The 17,674-nt window shown below is 36.3% G+C and overlaps 1 protein-coding gene across 4 annotated transcripts in view; it reads right to left on the bottom strand.

The window, feature by feature from the left end:
- ncalda (neurocalcin delta a) overlaps window positions 1-17,674 on the bottom strand; it is a 54,504-nt gene continuing 36,830 nt past the window's right edge. For all 4 annotated transcript variants that reach the window (XM_052577778.1, XM_052577780.1, XM_052577781.1 and 1 more), the window contains 3 exons: window positions 5,644-6,045; window positions 3,505-3,610; window positions 1-2,161 (listed from right to left, as the gene is read on the bottom strand). In XM_052577778.1, the coding sequence (XP_052433738.1) occupies window positions 2,064-2,161; window positions 3,505-3,610; window positions 5,644-6,021 (582 nt within the window). In that variant the 5' untranslated portion in view covers window positions 6,022-6,045 and the 3' untranslated portion in view covers window positions 1-2,063. The remainder of the gene's footprint in view (window positions 2,162-3,504; window positions 3,611-5,643; window positions 6,046-17,674) is intronic.

The raw sequence follows: 17,674 nt of genomic DNA, 5'->3' as shown, positions 1-17,674 counted from the left end.
TTTGTTCTCTCAAGATTTAATGTCTGCTCAATATGATAACCAAAACAAATCTCTATGTCTCAAGTCTACAGTCACAAAATACAGATTACCATACAAAATCTACAAAATGCAACACAAACAATTTGTTTGACAAATAACAGTTGTACAGTATAAATTTATACAATACTGCTTTCATATTTTTGGCACCTGACCACATGATATAACTGTGATACAGAAAAGTTACGTCAGATGTTAAAAAAAAAAAAAAAAAAAAAACGACATAAAATATGCATAATACATAAAATTAGAGCAGTTTGGTCTGCCACTTTAACATTTCCTTTTCTAAATTTTTACAAAAACAGCAGTTGTTCAACAAGTAAAAAAATAAAATAAAATAAAAAACATTCATTAACAGTATAGCAGAACCGAATGCACTGTGGTGAGGCATTTGACGTTGACAAGGACATTCAAGAACATTGAACATCAGTAGAAGCAGTTAGCAGAGGGGGATTCGGGAACTATTAGGATTTCTAAATAAATCCTCTCCTCCGTTTGTTCAGTTCAATTAGTTTCACAAGTAAAATGGATAAAGGAATGAATACAACATGAATGCAAGGGGCATTTGAGAAGCGATGGGTGCTATTTCCTCTTAACACTCTTGATGTTATTTTAAAATGAGCATGTAACTCAATATGACAGATTCATAAATTAAGTGAAAGGCCGTCAACATAATTATATGGGTGAATGGGAAGAACATGGAGCACAACTCTTCAACAGATGGATGATGGAAGCAAATTTACTGCAATTTAAGCTTAATTAAAAAAACAAACAAACAACCACGCCATATGAAAATCAGTCACCCACAGAAACACTTGAGTGTTTATAAGGCAATTCAGAAACTTGATGATGCTCATGTGTACAATCCAGAGTAAAAGACTGTCTGTACAGCAGATAAATGTGATTCTAAAATCATATTAGCTTTCAATCAATAAAGCTTTAGTTCTTCTTCAATAACAAATCGTTCTGCAATTATGCAAACGATGCATCACAACATCTAGAGCCACGATGAGCAAACAGGGCCGTAACTGATATTAACCAAACACATACACACAACACATGCATACGCATTACACAAATACTCTCCTGTCCACTAATGCAGATAAACGTGGTTACATGCTTCTGCTAAAAATGTCAATAAAACCGACTGCTGAATCCTAGGATGGAACTCTAAGTACAGTTTTGCATGCGTGTCTGATATTTCAGGTTTATATACAAGCCTACAGTTACTGGAGTACAAACATTAGAAAACTGGTAAAAGAGAACGCAGTTCATTTCATGTCTTTTGAACCTAGACTGTCCGATTAAAACCAAACTAAACCACGCAAAACTGAATGTGCGCTTCCAGCACTAAGTAATAAGGCTCTTTACATTGTTAGCACAATGTGGGAATTCATACAACTGGAAAATCTGCATGCCTGATTAACTGGTCCCATTGGATAATAATACTGTGATCTGCCAATAATAATGCTGGCCGAACTATGAATTGAGAGAAACTACATAGTCTAAATAAAGTTTAAAATAACCCAAATATGTAAATCCCTAAGGCGGAGGTGTTTACACACTATTGATTCAGGCATCAGATTTAAAAAAAAAAAAAAAAAAAAAACGTTTTACTGAGTGCATCTTATATTCCTGTCTTAGTCAAGCTTAAACTGCCTCACCTAATTGCCAGAGAAAATAAGAATAAAACTGACTATTTATATATTTAGACATGAAACCTCTTTTCTAATCAGGAAGTGATTCGAGCTCAGATAAATGCTCTTGTTACCCTAACTCACTCCATCACAGGCCTCTTCCAGACCCGCTGCGGCTCCCTACAGAGATAACGCAGCCAATAACTCTGTGTGCACGTGTGTGTGTGTGTTTCTATATCTGGCCAAGCTCAGTCTGATGAGACCCAGATGCCCTACTCTGGAAAAAAACCTCACCCTCCATCATTTCCCTGCGAGTGGATGGAGCGACTATATCAAAGACTAAATGAAAACCCATAAATAAATAAAAGGTTGAAGCATGAGACGCTGATCTCAGAACTGTCCTGCACTGCTGGGGTCACACTGTAGCAGACGCACAATGGACGGGTCGCTCTTCGCCCCTTTGATGAACTCCTCCAGAGACAGCTTTCCTAGAATAAAACAAGAGAGGACACAGGCTCTTAGAAAATCATATTATTTATAATAGAAAAATGATGGCTAGTTTTCTGATATCCGGCTCATTGCGCTCGACTCTGAATCAACCTGTTCAAATGTAATGGAAACAATGGAAAAGATTTTACTGCTTCTATTAAATCAAAGAAGCCTACAGGTCTTCAGGTTAAAAAAGGGCAGGATATGTTTTTACATTCAGATTACCTTTATTCTCAAACATTTACTTCATTTTAAAAACACTAATGATTTAATAATAACAACAATAATGTTAAATGTAATCTTTAATATCTTAATATCCATTTTCACACTGTATATTTTTGATTTGTGATGCCTAAATTCACATGTAGGATTTAAAATGATTCTAGTTTTCCTGTTAAACTGCAACAGAAATAGTAAAATTTGATGTTTGGTATAGGGACATCCCTAAAAACATGCAGTGACTGGAGCTTCATATCAGTCAGCAGGTGGCACTGCCGTCTCCTTGCATTCAAAGTGAGAGTTGGCGAAGGAATGTTTGATAATTTGGTTTAGTGTACAGGAGTGATGAAATGACACAAGAACAGGTCCTCTAGTCGTTGAGAAGATTAGCATTCAGTTGGTCCATGCTTAGTCTGCATGGTTTAATTTGATCCAATGGTGCATTTGTAGCGTTTCATTCCTCAATTTCCTCAATGTGCTCAAAGTAGGCTATCTGTCTAAGAACACACTTATGCTGCATCTGATACCACAAATACACAAACATGCACCCAGCCTCTGTCCCTTGTGACTCTAGTCACGAGAGAGCAGGAAATGCAAAAGTTCATCTGACCATAGAATCAGACCACTATTTCCACTCTCTTTTCCGTATACTCCCATTTGTTTTTTGGATTAGCAATTTCATGTACACCCCTTCATGCTGAAGAAGCCTTGTTTAACCACTAACAGAGCTCTTCAAATCATTCAATAATCCTTTTTACAATGTCATGATGCATTTAAATGGGTTGTACTAGAGTGCACAAAACAAACATAGTCTTTGCACAAGAATGCACACAGCCAAAAAACTGTTTTGCTATAAATGTTATGTAAAATCATATTACAGTTTAATATTTAAGAGTAAAATCGAATAATTAATACAAATTTGTTGGCGACTGAAGCAATGATTGAGAAATGAGACATTACATGAGACATGATATATCTCAGTAAGTTGACAGTCAAATCATGCCATCGGAGAAGTGCAAATGAACCTTCAATAATTAAACTTCAAGATGTCGGCCCTCAAAGAGCACTTGCTCATACACAACTGTTAAAGTAGCTTCATGATACAGGGAGAAAAAGGGTTTACCATCCCGGTTGGTGTCCATTTGTCTGAAGATCTTTTCTGTTCTCTTCTCAGGTGTGGACTCATCCTCGGGCATCTTCATCACTGATGAAACCATCTTGTAAATCGCCTGAGGGAGACGATACACAGGAGATTCCCTTTATTAAAACACCATCACATCACAAAATACACCTTCATGCCTCCACCACATAACAAAATATATCATATATAACTGCTACAGCTTTAACAGAGTTAAGTTACTCTCCCTTCTTATTGAAGTCTCTGTTTGAATTACCGTAACACTGACTGCACAGGCTTTATTATCAAAGGTATAAGGAAGTGAGAAGAAGACCTGTGACCTGTAAGAGCACAGATTACTCAGAGATGAGGCAGAGAGCAGAGTGACATGCATAAAGATCATGTAGAAATACGTCCAATATGATTATCTTTAAGAAGGCAACAAAATACTGTACTACTGTATGTGCATAAATGCAAATTAAAAAAAAGAAAACTCTTTTAACTTACATTTTTTTTATTACAATTTGTTTGTATAGTACTTTTCAAAATAAATCCTGCTACAAAGCAGTTTTATAAAGGAACAGAGCCCAAATTATACAAATCCCATTAACCACTAAAAATCTTCCATTCTTTGATTTTGTACAATGATTTGTATACAGTGTGGAATAAAAATCTATGCAATGCAATCTACACGGTCCCTACAATTTTTGCTGATTATCACATTATCTGGCCAGCTAACAGATGGTTTTGTTAAATTTGAAAAAAATAAATAATAATAATTACTTGTTATAGTCTTAGTCTCATGCTTAAAAAAATAAGTAAAAAAAAAAACGATTCATATAATTTGTTTGTTTACTTATCATATGCCATTCAGCAAAAGTCTTTATGGATTTATTGTGTTAAATAACAGCTTTATAATTGTGATGTGAAAAGTGAAGAATTTTTTTTTTAAGAAAATGTACAATTAATTATTTTGTGGTGCAACCAATGAAAATGCTACTTCAAGCAAACAAGCAAAAAAACAAGTATTGACACCATATTGACAAAAAAACGAAACTTTGGATGTTTTTGGATTTTTCATTTTTTTTTTAAATATGAGCAATTGTTCATCCTTACTCCACTGTGTCACCATCATCTCTCAGGGTACAACCACAATAGATTAAAAAAATAAAATAAAAAATTTATATACGTCAACAATCCATTTGCAAATAAACATATGATGATCAGGAAGAGGGGTAAATGAATGATTATGTTCCCTTATATATAACTGGTTCGAATCTACACTTTTATTTCCCATAACATTAATATCTGAGGTAAAGTGTTGTCAAGTGCAGCTCTCCTCTGGAGAGTTCGAGTCTTCTTTACAGATGGGCTCCATTTCAGAGCTGCAGCCGGTACCTCTTTAATACACTCTCTGGCTATTCATCATTAAAAGAGGTGCATCATTCAGTACATCATTAGATTTACCATGGCCTGCCTGGGATGGAGGTAAACCATCCATCAAAATAAAGCAATCAAGACATGAGAGGTGATGGCCTCATTCTTAATGCTCGCCAAAACAGAACTAAATTACATTTTTATACTTGGTTATATGAAATGCATCAACTAAACCTTTGTTATTTAGAAAATCATTAGTGGGTACAGCATGTTTCTTTATTCTATATCACAGCCTAACTTTTATAGTACAAATCTAATAAGTTACGAGTCTTCAAACGTTTTGGTTTGGTTTCAAAAGGGCCTCAAGATCTGTGAAATCACCTGTTGCTAAAATTACTCTTCTCAGTAATGCTGCAAAGATAAATGAGGCCAATTTCGATGACAGCAAACATAAATAATCATGTGAAGGAGTGCACTCTGATGAGCGCCTGTTTATCAGAGACAGAAATAAGACTTGGGATCTTTTACAGTATGGAGCTTCCTGACAGTCTAACACCACGGCTATCCTCGCTGTTAACGCAAGTGAGAAATAACAACATATGCGATGAGAAAATTGGGTAGCGATCCTGGGTTGGGTTCTCTTTTGTGTCTCCCGAGGTGATATCTGCTTCTATTTCAGACCTCAGCTGTCATTATGATGATTAGAAAAGGATTTACAGAGTGCCAATATTAGGTTAATTCATAAAAGCTTTAGGAAGCCTGACATACCTGCACAATCTCCAGCATTTCTGCTTTGCTGATGTATCCGTTTCCATCCAAATCATACATGCTAAACGCCCACTTGAGCTTCTGTTCCAGCTTCCCTCGTGACGTGACGCTCAATGCAATTATGAACTCCCGAAAGTCTATTGTGCCATCGCCATTCGCATCGAAAGTACGGAACACATGCTCTGCAAACTTTGAGGCATCCCCGTAAGGAAAGAAGTTTCCGTAGATTTTCTTAAACTCCTCCATGGAGAGGTTGCCACTGGGACAGTCCCGTAGAAAGCCCTTGTACCATTCCTGGATTTCATGCTCAGTAAAGTCTGTGCTTTCCAGCAGGTCCTGAATCACCTCAGGGCGGAGCTTGCTGTTCTGCTTCCCCATGGTTTTTCGTTTCACGAGATAGCACTGGCAAAAGAAGGGAAAGAGAGGAAATGAGTATGTATGGAAGGTTCGGTAGAAGTCAAAATGGTATATTGTGATACCCCCTACTGCCATGATCATTGATGTAAAATGTTCATCCAATTTGGACTGAAGGCTTTTAAACTATATTTATCCATGTGTTTGTCCATCTAGTGTTAAATACAATTGCTCTTCTTGCAGATTTATTCCAAACAGAGACATGCTTGTCAATCAAATTCTGTAGCTAATCAGAGACCAGACTCTAGAGCCCAACAACCAGCTATGAAGTGTAAAAATCCTAGACCTTAGCTGGGAAAACAAATAAAATGACAGATGAAATAAAGCCATATACTGTAGTGACACTATGATGATATTTTCCATGAGAGCTGGTGATTTCCAGTAATGTGAGAGTTTTTGACAAGCGTGACCAGTCATGCAAGTTGTCAATGAGCAATGCAGCGACTACTGATAATGACAGATACTGTAGTGTTACACAGAAATTAATGTTACTTCACTGTTCTTTATTGTTCGTTTCTGTCCACATGTAGTGATATTTCACAATTTGCAAGCATACCAAGTGAGATTGATTCAGGAAAAGAATTGTTTTTAGCAGTAGGAAAAATTAATTCTTTGTCAAATTAGAATTTAACAATAAAATAAATGTTATTTCTGGTAATTTTATATTTTTCACAAGCTATGGCCAATTGTGCAGCCCAGCAGTAATGTGAGGGCATTCAGCATCAGGAACACCCACAGAGACCAATAATACAGTGACTCAGAGACCAGCAGTGGTAAAATCACTGTGTGTGTGAATGGGACGAGTCTGATTTCCCACAAAACCCATTCAAGCAAGTCACAAAAATAGTTGTGGTATCAAGGTTTTAAAACCACTGGCTTTAACCGTTCCAATTCAGGGTAGTGTGTTTGGAGAGTGCAGTTGTTTCAACTCTGATGTCCTCATTAGAAGTACAAATGACAAAATCTGAGCAGCAATTCAGAACATAAACAGACAAAAAACCTATAAAGCCATACACAAATTTATCAATAATTCACTTTGCATAGCAGCTGCATTATCATCATCTAAAGTTTGTAGAAGATTCCAGAAAGCATACTACATATAATCATAGGAATGATGCAATTTCACAAGACAAGATGTCTTTTATCACGCAAACACAGATCCCTAAAGATAGGAATAATATCCCTATATAACATTAAGATAAAACAATAATCAACATCAGGATAATTTCCAATCCCCCAATGACCAGATCTAAACTTTAGAAGCAGTTTGAGGACAATTTAAAATATCACATAAGATAATTTATGAAAGTCTTCCACTTCAATATCGCAAAAGATTTAAGGATTTTGAAACGGCTAACTAGACATTTCAGGATTTCGTATGAGAAAAATTAGGCAGAATATAAATAAAAACATGTCAAAACAAAACCAACAAAAACTTCATGATAAATCTAAAGAGCACAAAACATATCTAGACATTAATGTCTAGCAATCAATAAAAATGGCAAAACAAAAATGAAAAAGGAGTCCATGTGCGAGGTCATTCACTGTCCCCAGCTGAAGATCCTCCATTCAGGCCGGAAGGTCTGGAGAGGATCAGCTGGTACGTGACATCTGATGCGTCGACATGCAGGAAGTGACTCCCGTTTCTCAGATGGGTCGTGGATCTTTGTACTAATCAGACAACTGCCTTACTAAAATTGTAAGCAAACATTCAGATGCATACATACACCCACTATGAATGTATTGTATGCAAGAGTCACAGCATAAAATGTAAATAGGCTTAAATGAGCTGAATGAATCATGTAAAGTAGAGCTGAGGGGTGAAGGTTAGGGCCGAAGAGGAGATAGTACTAACTGTTTGATTAGAACTGGAGCGTATCTCTTCTAACTTAAGGACACTTAAAGATCGGACACTGCTTTTCTGAATGACCTGCACAAGTACACTACATCCTGTCTTAACTGGTTTCATGTAGGGGAACATTTTTGCTGTAGTGCTTTCATAAAAACTCGAATACACACAAAAAACAAAAAACGAATTAAAAAGATGAATCTATTAAACAGTAAGACTGTTGTACAGACATACTGTATATGGTAATTTTTTTTTTTTCTGTTTCCTTTGTTAATTATTAGGCAAAACAGTTAGCGAAAGGAAAATTTGCATGTCTGTCTGTGCCATGGCTTTGACAAATCATATGCTATTTCATTGACTTTGTTGCACACCAACCTGGTAACACAATGACATGTAACAATAAATATCATCTGATTTTTTTACATGTAAGAAATTTTTTTAAGTAGTTTATTTTTACACTCAACTGACTCAAAAGCGACTTTTACAAAAACAAACAACCAAAACAGCAATTAATCAAAAATGTAGCAGTTTCCATGGTTCATTTCAATGGTTATTCTCCAGCATAACAATATTCAACTGTGACATTGAAATGTTGCTTGAGCACCAAATTAGCATTTTAGTATTTCTAAAGGATCATGTGACACCGAAGACTTGGATTAACGTCACAAGAATAAATTACATTTTAAAACATTAAAAACATAAGTCATTTCAAAAACATAAAAAAAAAAAAAAAAAATCTCACTGACCCCAAACTTTTGAACTGTAGTGTACACTGTAGAGATGACAAATGGTAGAATTATATTGTTCTATATTTAAAAAAATATATTAATAAAATTATAATAATACATTTCACAGCATTGAGTAACTTCTAGAACCAGAAATAAATTCCAGGTACTGACATTTACATCAGGGAACAAAGCATGCTTTGTAAAATACATTAACCCCTTCAGGCAAAGCCCAGACACACCTTCTTCGTTTGACAAATAATATTTGCACTTCACGCCGTTTAAACATTAAACACAGAACAAGATTCAAAGTAAATGGAAAGACTGGAATCAGATGAGGACAGATTCAAAACAACCAATTTGTTTGTTAACTACATATAACAGCAGACAAGAACCGAATTCCCTTCTGAATCACTGTCTGCCCAGGAACCTGGCCATTCAGTCTAATGACAGAGGCCATTAGCAGTAAACACAGAACAACAACTCAAGGGCTTCTTGTTTGGACTCTGTGTTCTGAACTCTCTCATGTGACTCGAGACTGAAACGGTCGATTGTATCTCTGCAACTGAATATTCTTCATGTCTTACATGTTTAATCTATCTTCAACTGCAAATTGAAGAGGAAAGCAGATGCTGAAGTCACACCGCATTAGCTATGAACTACATTCACAACTTTCTTTTTGTGTCATGTGTTGAGAAATAGTTCTCAGCTAAGAGGTGTCATAGCTGACAGGCATGTATTAGGTATCCAGCATTAACCCTCCTGATTAAATTGAACATCAAATCTAAACACAGATGACAGACTGGGGCTTAATTACAACGCAGTTAGCAATGGTGTCTTCATGTACAATAATGAATCTCTGTGACCTCTTGCCATGTTGCTATGGAAACAGACACTCCATGCAGCATTGGCTAGCAGAGAGAAAACAATAAATCAGTGAGACCACAGATGTTTGCATCTCTAGATGGAGCACTGCTGCTCTAAACGGATTTCCTTAAATATCTGGATTCCAGCCATTTGGAGAGAAGGGACTAACTGTGCTGTGATAGTGTTGCACAGGGAAACTGTTGAATTTCAGACCGTTCCTACCAACAGTTTGCTTTATTTGTGATCCAGCGCAAGCAAGTGTAATCTTTAAATCATTAGCCAGTGAAACGTTTGGGAAAAGGCAATCCAGGGAGCTCACTGCTTAGCCTTAGTCACACCTCAGTAGAGCACAAACACATATTAGCTGGATCTAACTGACAAGAATTTTTTAGGATCTAGAAAGGATAGTCAGCCAAGAAAAGGCAAAAAGCAGGGCATCAGTGTTTTTATTGTTAACTAAAACCGAAACAATTTAAAATGGTTTTCACATTTAAATACCGCTTAAATGAAATAAATATTAGATGCAAATATTAAATGTCGTGAGCATTTACACTAAGTGCAAATAGCCCGCCTTGTTGCCAGAGGATATTTATACTAACTCCACCCGCAAATGTGTGGTATACATATTATATATTATAATAAGCACTGTAGGACACTGGGGAAACAACATCCTATTTTCGCTTCTTGAAACTGTGTATAATGGCTGAAAACATTCATACACGCTAGAAAGCAGAGCTTCAAAAAAATAAGGCCCTTGATCTGGGTGGCAATTTGCTAATGACAGAGAAAATGATGTGATTAAGCTCTTGCTGAACACTGTCTAAGAGGCTCATCTTTGATGTCCACCCTGTTTGCTGCTTTCAGCCTCTTGCCATCTTGTAATTTAAAAATATTAGTGTGTCTGCACTGTTTGGTCAGTGAATCCATCACTTTTCCAGTTGTTCCAGTGGACACGATTAACTGATTATTAGAATAGTCATTAACTAAGTATTACAAATTTGACTACCAGTAAATAAACCGGTAGAGATATTGGACTATCGTCTTTATTGCAGTTATATGCTCACGTAAAAACTGCTGTGGTACCTGGTCACAAAACTTCCCTACAAAAAAAGTCCCCTATAACTGGTTTAAATGCATCTAAGGTCAGAAAACATAGTAATTTTCTCAGAATAAATATTTAATATTAGAGTAATTTGCCAATGATTTAGAAAGGATTTGTTCCAAACCCCTCCCTTCCATAAGCCTACTCTGCTCTGATTGGTCAGCTGGCTAAGCCTGCTGTGATTGGCACAGAGAGGAGTCATTGAACAATTTAGCGAGTGCTACTATTGACAAAGCATATTTACATAAGTAAAAACAGTAACATAGTGCACCAATCCATTATTACAATATTGACATAAAATACTAGGACATATGCAAGAAAATTGTGTCCACAGTTAAAGTTTAGCTGCTAAATTGTGAACAGTTAAAACAATAATGGTGGATGTATTAGCCGAGTGACGCAAACTGTTGAAACAATACAGCTTGTAAAACAAAATATGTCTACTGTAATTTTTGAAGAATGACAGGCAAAAGATGCTGTGTCAGTGTCTTCTCAACATCATGTAAACACTAATAGCGGAAATGTTTGTGGGCAGGTCCGACTCTGTTCGATTTTGTGAGCAGGCAGGGATTATGCAAATGTGTTACACAGTGACTTACACTGGTAACAGGCAAAAGATTAAAAAATGTGACTAGTTACGGCGACTCAGAACCGACTCTCTCTTTCGAGAGACAATAACTTTATTTATCATGCACTTTTTTGATTAACAAGATTGTTTTCATTTAAGGATAGCTATAAACTGCAAAAGGGATATTTTTTCAAAAACATATGTCCTGCTCTTTAAGCGTTGCAATTTAAAAACAAGAGATTTTAAGATGTTGAAACGCAATCAGCAGCCAGTGCTGTGTTAAACCTTTGCGAGGCCCTGGGTTAATGAAGCTTTAATATAGGCTAATATTAGTTTTTTGTAACATTGACACCGGTGACAAAACTTTTTTAATCTCTATTTTATAATTTTTTTTTTATATCATACAGACCTTTATTTAAAACTAAATGTTACTATGGAAGACCATTGGTTCATTATTTAAAATAAAAATCCGTCAGATTAATTACATTTCACCATATAAAAGTGAGGTTGCTACAATTCTTTCAGATGTTATGATTTTGATAATGAACAAATATTTGCAATTTGAATCAATTCCCTCCTGAAAAGAAAAAATATTCTTGCTTCACATATTCTGACCTATTCTGCCATGAGTGCAAAGCTGTGTCTCCTATATTCAGTTTTTCCTCCTGAATTGCCTCGGTGACATGACCCAGAGCAACAATGAAGATCTGTTGTGATGACGACCTTACTGATGTAATCACCTTTACTCTTCTTGCCTTTCAAATCATTCATTGCGCTCACATTCATCCTCCATCTGTGCACAGACACTAGAGGAACCCAGTACAGCAGTTTCAATCGCTTGTACACGGTTCATTTCACATGGTTCACTTTTGTCCAGTACTATGTCTCATAAGAGTTTTCACATTCTAGGATGAGTTGTTTCTTTAATGAACAATGGATAATGAAAATTAATAACTGAAATAACTTGACTGAATACTAAACGAAATTTGATTGATCAAGGGTTTAGAGTAGTGCCAATATCATTAGGCTAAATTATCAATCATTATTACAGTCTGTTAAAACAAAAAAGGACAACATACAGGTAAAACAGCAAGAAGTTCTGCAGCAGAATCATCCATTCACAGTGCTGTCCATCAGTGCAGGCCTTGCCCTCATTACCCATTACTACACACAACCAGTCTAAACTAGGAACCTGGCCGCATTTCCTTTCATATGTATTTATATAATTGATCAAGGTCAGATTTGTGGTTTTTTTTGAAGCTCAGAAAAATAAGACTGTGAGACCACAATTAAGAAAAGGAAACTAAATCCAAGCAACCGGCTTTAAGAATAACTAATATAATAAAAGGCATTTCATGCTGGCGTGCCAGCAAAAACAATAGTGCAGGAAAAAAGTTTCCCGCAGACAGAGGAGAGCCAAGGAAACAAACAGAATGACTATTAACACTTCCAACTAACACATCATAAATAGTGCAAACTAAGGAGGAATGCAACAGTACCCGTTTCCAAGTTTTCTGAGAACTGTATTTTTAGCAATGGCAATGCATTTGGTGTGAGAAATACCAGAAATAAAGGTATTAACAAAGGTATAATGTAATCATTTCAGTTTTCTCTAGTTTAGACCACTCTACCTTGCACTCTATTATAGACACAAAAAAAGATCTACTAAAAAGAACTAGCAACAAGGGATGCGACGGTTTGCTTGAAAAAATTTTTTTTTTTAAATTGAACAGTTCGGTTCTTCCCACACGGTTCGGCACGAGCTGGGACCACGGTTCAACTTAAATCTGACAAAGCATCTGTAATGTGGTTTGCTATAAATAACACTTAAAACAAACAGGGTTCAGCTAATAGGTTTCTGTTGATGTATGCACATTCTTCCCAGACATTACAATAACATCATTGAAAAAACCTGTACAATCATGCACTCTTGTTCAATGAGAATGCTGTATGCTGGATTATGAGCAGTCATTTCTTCTGTCATCACACGGGTGTTGATAGCGCGTGCACAGTTGAGACCTGAACAGCACACTTTGATATATGTTTAAACTAAACTCATTTAAGCTTTGTCAGTTGAAACATTTAAGAGCCAGAGGACGCCAGCTTGCATGCGCAGTGAGAAGATTTTTGCATGCGCTCATTCAAAGCGTGCAAATATTAAGCTCTCTCTGAAGTATTGTGCTCAAATGGACAAATTCACACAAACATTATGTCAAAATGCCGTCTTGGTAAGTATCCTACAGCAGCCATAGCCAGCTGAACGCAGGCCTACTTAAAGTGACAGTCTCTTAAAGTGACAGTCTTTATATTAATCGAACAGGAACAACAAAGAAATCACTCACTGCTCTTGATTGAAAAGCTTTTGTAACTTTAATAAAAAACAATCTTTAATTTATAAAGTCCAATATGCAATACTGCTTTACATTTGATTACTTTATTCAATTTCTGTACCTAAAAGTTAATGTTAGACCTCCCTTAAAAAAAAAAGAAAAGAAAAATCACTCTTTATTTTATTTGAATCTTTACTCTATTGTATTTATTTGTGCTGTTGCTTGTAGTTAGATAGAATATTCTTTTTTTTTTTTTTTGAAGTATAGTTTTCCATAAACATAGCACATACCGAACCGTGAAAAGTTGAACCGTTCCACCCCTACTAGCAATAGGCTTAAAGCTATACACATTTCTATAAATTAATGCATCTCTACAGTAAATGTACAAAATCTATGGGAGTAAAAAGCTGTGTGCAACAGTCAAGAGTGTAACAAAACAAGAACAGCTGTGTCCAGCTCTCAGCATGGTGGAGGATATTTTCTGACACGAGGTGCCCTGCAGAGATTGAGCCGGACACAAACAGGGCAAAAAAAAGACTCCTATTTGTTTCAAACTGAGAGCAAATCCAAGCTATTTGACAGAGTACAGTCTGTTTTCACTATCAGCAACTGAAAGGAATTGAAATGGAAGCTGAAGACATGCTTAAAGTTCATGTCCAACCAAAGACAAGCAATGACATGTACGTGACCTAAAGATCATTGTAATTCTGAGTGCACAAACCCACTCCAGAACAACCTGCAAAAACAATACTCTAAGCAAACTTGTGGCAATACCTAGTTAAAAAAAAACTAAACAAAATTTTAATGCCAGTAAAACATGTCCATTCTATTAAATGCACTTTCTTGGTTTACAAATTCACACAACTACTGTATAAAAGTACAGAAGGAAATCTCTCTTTTTTTCTGCTATCCCGTGTGTCCGGATCTTCTATACTGGTAACACTCCAGATGATTTTTCAATAGGTCAGTGCTGCCTTAAGCCTGGCTCACACTACAGGAGTTTTAAAATCATAACCAATTTTGAAATCTGGTTGCAGCACACATGAGGAGAATCTTTGCAGATTATCTTCCCTCAGATATTAAATATGCACACACTACAAGATTTGAAAATCGTGGCACGTCACACACTGCAAGACATCATTAAGATTATCATGCCAGAGGGAGCGCCTCACGCGATCCCACACAGCAGATCGTCACAAAAGTGTTTTTTTTTGTGTGTGTGTGTGTGTGCTAGCTTTGTGCACTCACCCGGTGCATTCAAAACTGAGGCGATTTCACTCCAGCGCTTCTCTTTCTCCTTACAGTTGTGATGTGTTTTCGACACATTATACAGGCAGTTGTGTCATTGCAAAATGTCAAGAAACAGTTTCCTCTATCTCGACTATCCAATGTAGCCGTACATCATCTGTTTTGCAGTTTTCTGCATTGGCTGTGAAAATACTTACGTTATCATATACATGTTTGATAATAAATCGAGGCTGCCCCGATTTGTGTGCGAGCAGATCGGGAGGAGCAAGATTCAATCGATGAATCGGGGGGAAATCGGGCTAAAAATCCTGTAGTGTGAGCCAGGTTTTAGGTCTTGCCCCTAACAATGAGCTTGTAACCAATTTCTTACAGAACTTCTCAGTAACTTCTTAGTAAGTTTAAATAAGCTTATCTTCTGTGAATATCTTCTGCATGAGAATTGCATAACAACGATATTACTCAATGCATATGAGTAGCATAAATGACCAATCATTAAAACACTAGACATTCTCTAACAGTGAGCGGTTGTGAAAGAGCCTGTCACAGGCAACATGGCTTCTTTTTCAAACCCTATAATTAGTGTTCTACAAGTAGAGGTCTGCCGCCAAACCTAAGCTTGAGATGATCAGGATCTGATTAGGTTAGGTTTAGGTCAACTTTTCAGCAGAGTTTACAATAGGTCCGGTTATTACAAAGAAAATATTATTATTATTAAACTCCTCATGAAATCAAAATGTATGTTTTTTGGCTTTTAGTATAAATATGTTATCCTTTGTGTTATTTGTATAGTGTGCTCCAAAACAATGACATAATTGCTCTGGTCAAAAATTCTCCGGACTAGAAACACAGTAACACTGAGCGGATCGTGTGTGAAACTGAAATAACACTACAGTAATATACTAATATTGCTCTTTTGTTAGTTTTGATTGCTTGTATTGTCCACATCTGTAGGTCACTTTGGATAAAAGTGTCTGCTAAATAACTAAATTTAAATATAATGTAAATGTTCCATTATGTTCCAATCCACCATGAACAATGATTTTGGATACATATAAGATGAACAGCTTTCAGTCTTAATTAGATTGTAGAAATTTGAAGCGAAAACAGAATGGTTTGACCAGATTTGTGAAACTATACATAATAAAACATTTGCATGAAACTGAAACCGCAGACAAGCTGAATTAGATTCAGATTCACTCCCTGCCAGGAGGTGGCGCTTAAAGCATTTCCTTGATTTCCGCTGTAAACAAAGCAGCGTTGCACTTATGAACTTTAATATGCATTATAAGCCGTGTATCCACCACTGGAACTTTACCCAGGAACTAGGGACTTTGGGCTGGTACTCCGTGAGTTACCACCGCAGGTACGAGGATCTAAATAAAATTCCAGGTAAACAACTGCCTCTCAGAAAGTCACGAGGTAGTACTTTTCAAAAGGTACGTAACTTTCGGGGGCAGGACTTGAGCGCTAAACATGCTGACTGGTTGAGATCACGCAGCATCGTGATTTCAATCACCATTTATTTAGATTTTCTAAATTTTACTGTTATCGTGTCATGAAATGAAATCTGCTGTTTATTTATAAAGACAGCGCCTATTTTAAAATGTGTTTTGCTGATTTCGGAGACGATCAGCTCATGCAATCATGTGATCATGTTTACTGACGAGAGCAGTCTTGACTTGGCTAGTCCTTCTGACATTTGCTGCTGGCTCTGATGTTTCTTTAGTGATTAAACAAAATATAATTTGTTTTGGGTAAATCTAACAGTTAATATTTGGACTTTATTCAATTAATCTATTAATATGTTAAAATGAAAATAAAAAGGGGCAATACTGTTGATATAATATTTTGTTTCACGGTAATGTAGGCTATATAGGCCTATACATTTCCCTGAACTACATTTCTGTGGCTATTAATGTGTTTACATTAAAACGAAAGGAGTGGTGTTTGAAATCATAATTCAGCTGACTGATTTTATCAAGTAGTGCTGTTTTCAGAATTACCAGATTTGTGTCGTCAATCCACTGGTGATCACACTCTTTAGTTGAACTTGGAAAGTCCAAACTACAAGTCCGAAAATTTGCGTACTCTGTATTAGAAACGCGCAGACCTATGTCACCAGACTATTTGTCTAATCTTCACAGTACTTTCGACTGTGGTGGAAATGCAGAAAGCAACAGGTCTGGGATTGGGGGAGAAAGATCCTGCAAGAAAAAGCTCCTGGTACAGTTGTTCCGGGTAATTTCGGTGGAAACGCTGCAATATATATAGGCAACATGATAAGAAAAAACTACTATCTAAACTATTCTAAAGACGTTACGTTCCCCTCAAACATACATTCATATAAACTCCTACCCCTAATTAAATCGCAATTTGTTTTGCATCTCAACCGATTTGAATAGTCACATATTTTAAATGATTTTCAACCGGCTCGTGATTAATGGTTACATCCCTAATGCACAATATATGATTTGGATCAGTCTCATCTGACCGATACCCAATCTGACAGAAAATGCCAGTATTGGAGCAATACCAAAACCGAATATTGGTGCACCCCTAGTATCAATTGGGTCAGGTGACCAGATGTTATTTTAGATTCAGGTTTAAGTTAATGCAGATCTTTAACTGGAAGTCACTTTGAATGAAAAGCCACTACTTTTGCCTGGAGCCACTACGGTTGCATTAAACTATTAATTTACAACATTATAGTCTAACATACTAAAACAGAATTGTTGGCAGTAAAAGTAAACAGAAGAAGAATCCAGATCAATGTAAAAAAAATAAAAATCAGTCTGGATTTTCATGCCTTGTCTTGGTGTGAATACACCTTAGAGCAATAGTTCACCCCAAAATTTAAATTCTGTTAATTTCTGTTCAAATTGTTCTTGTGCTAAAAACAAAAGATGATATAATGTTGGTAACCAAAAA

This window comes from Carassius gibelio, chromosome B16 (assembly GCF_023724105.1).
Source record: "Carassius gibelio isolate Cgi1373 ecotype wild population from Czech Republic chromosome B16, carGib1.2-hapl.c, whole genome shotgun sequence".
Taxonomy (NCBI): Eukaryota; Metazoa; Chordata; class Actinopteri; order Cypriniformes; family Cyprinidae; genus Carassius; species Carassius gibelio.
The sequence above is the reverse complement of the archived record's forward strand: the minus strand, read 5'-3'. Positions and strand labels throughout refer to the sequence as shown.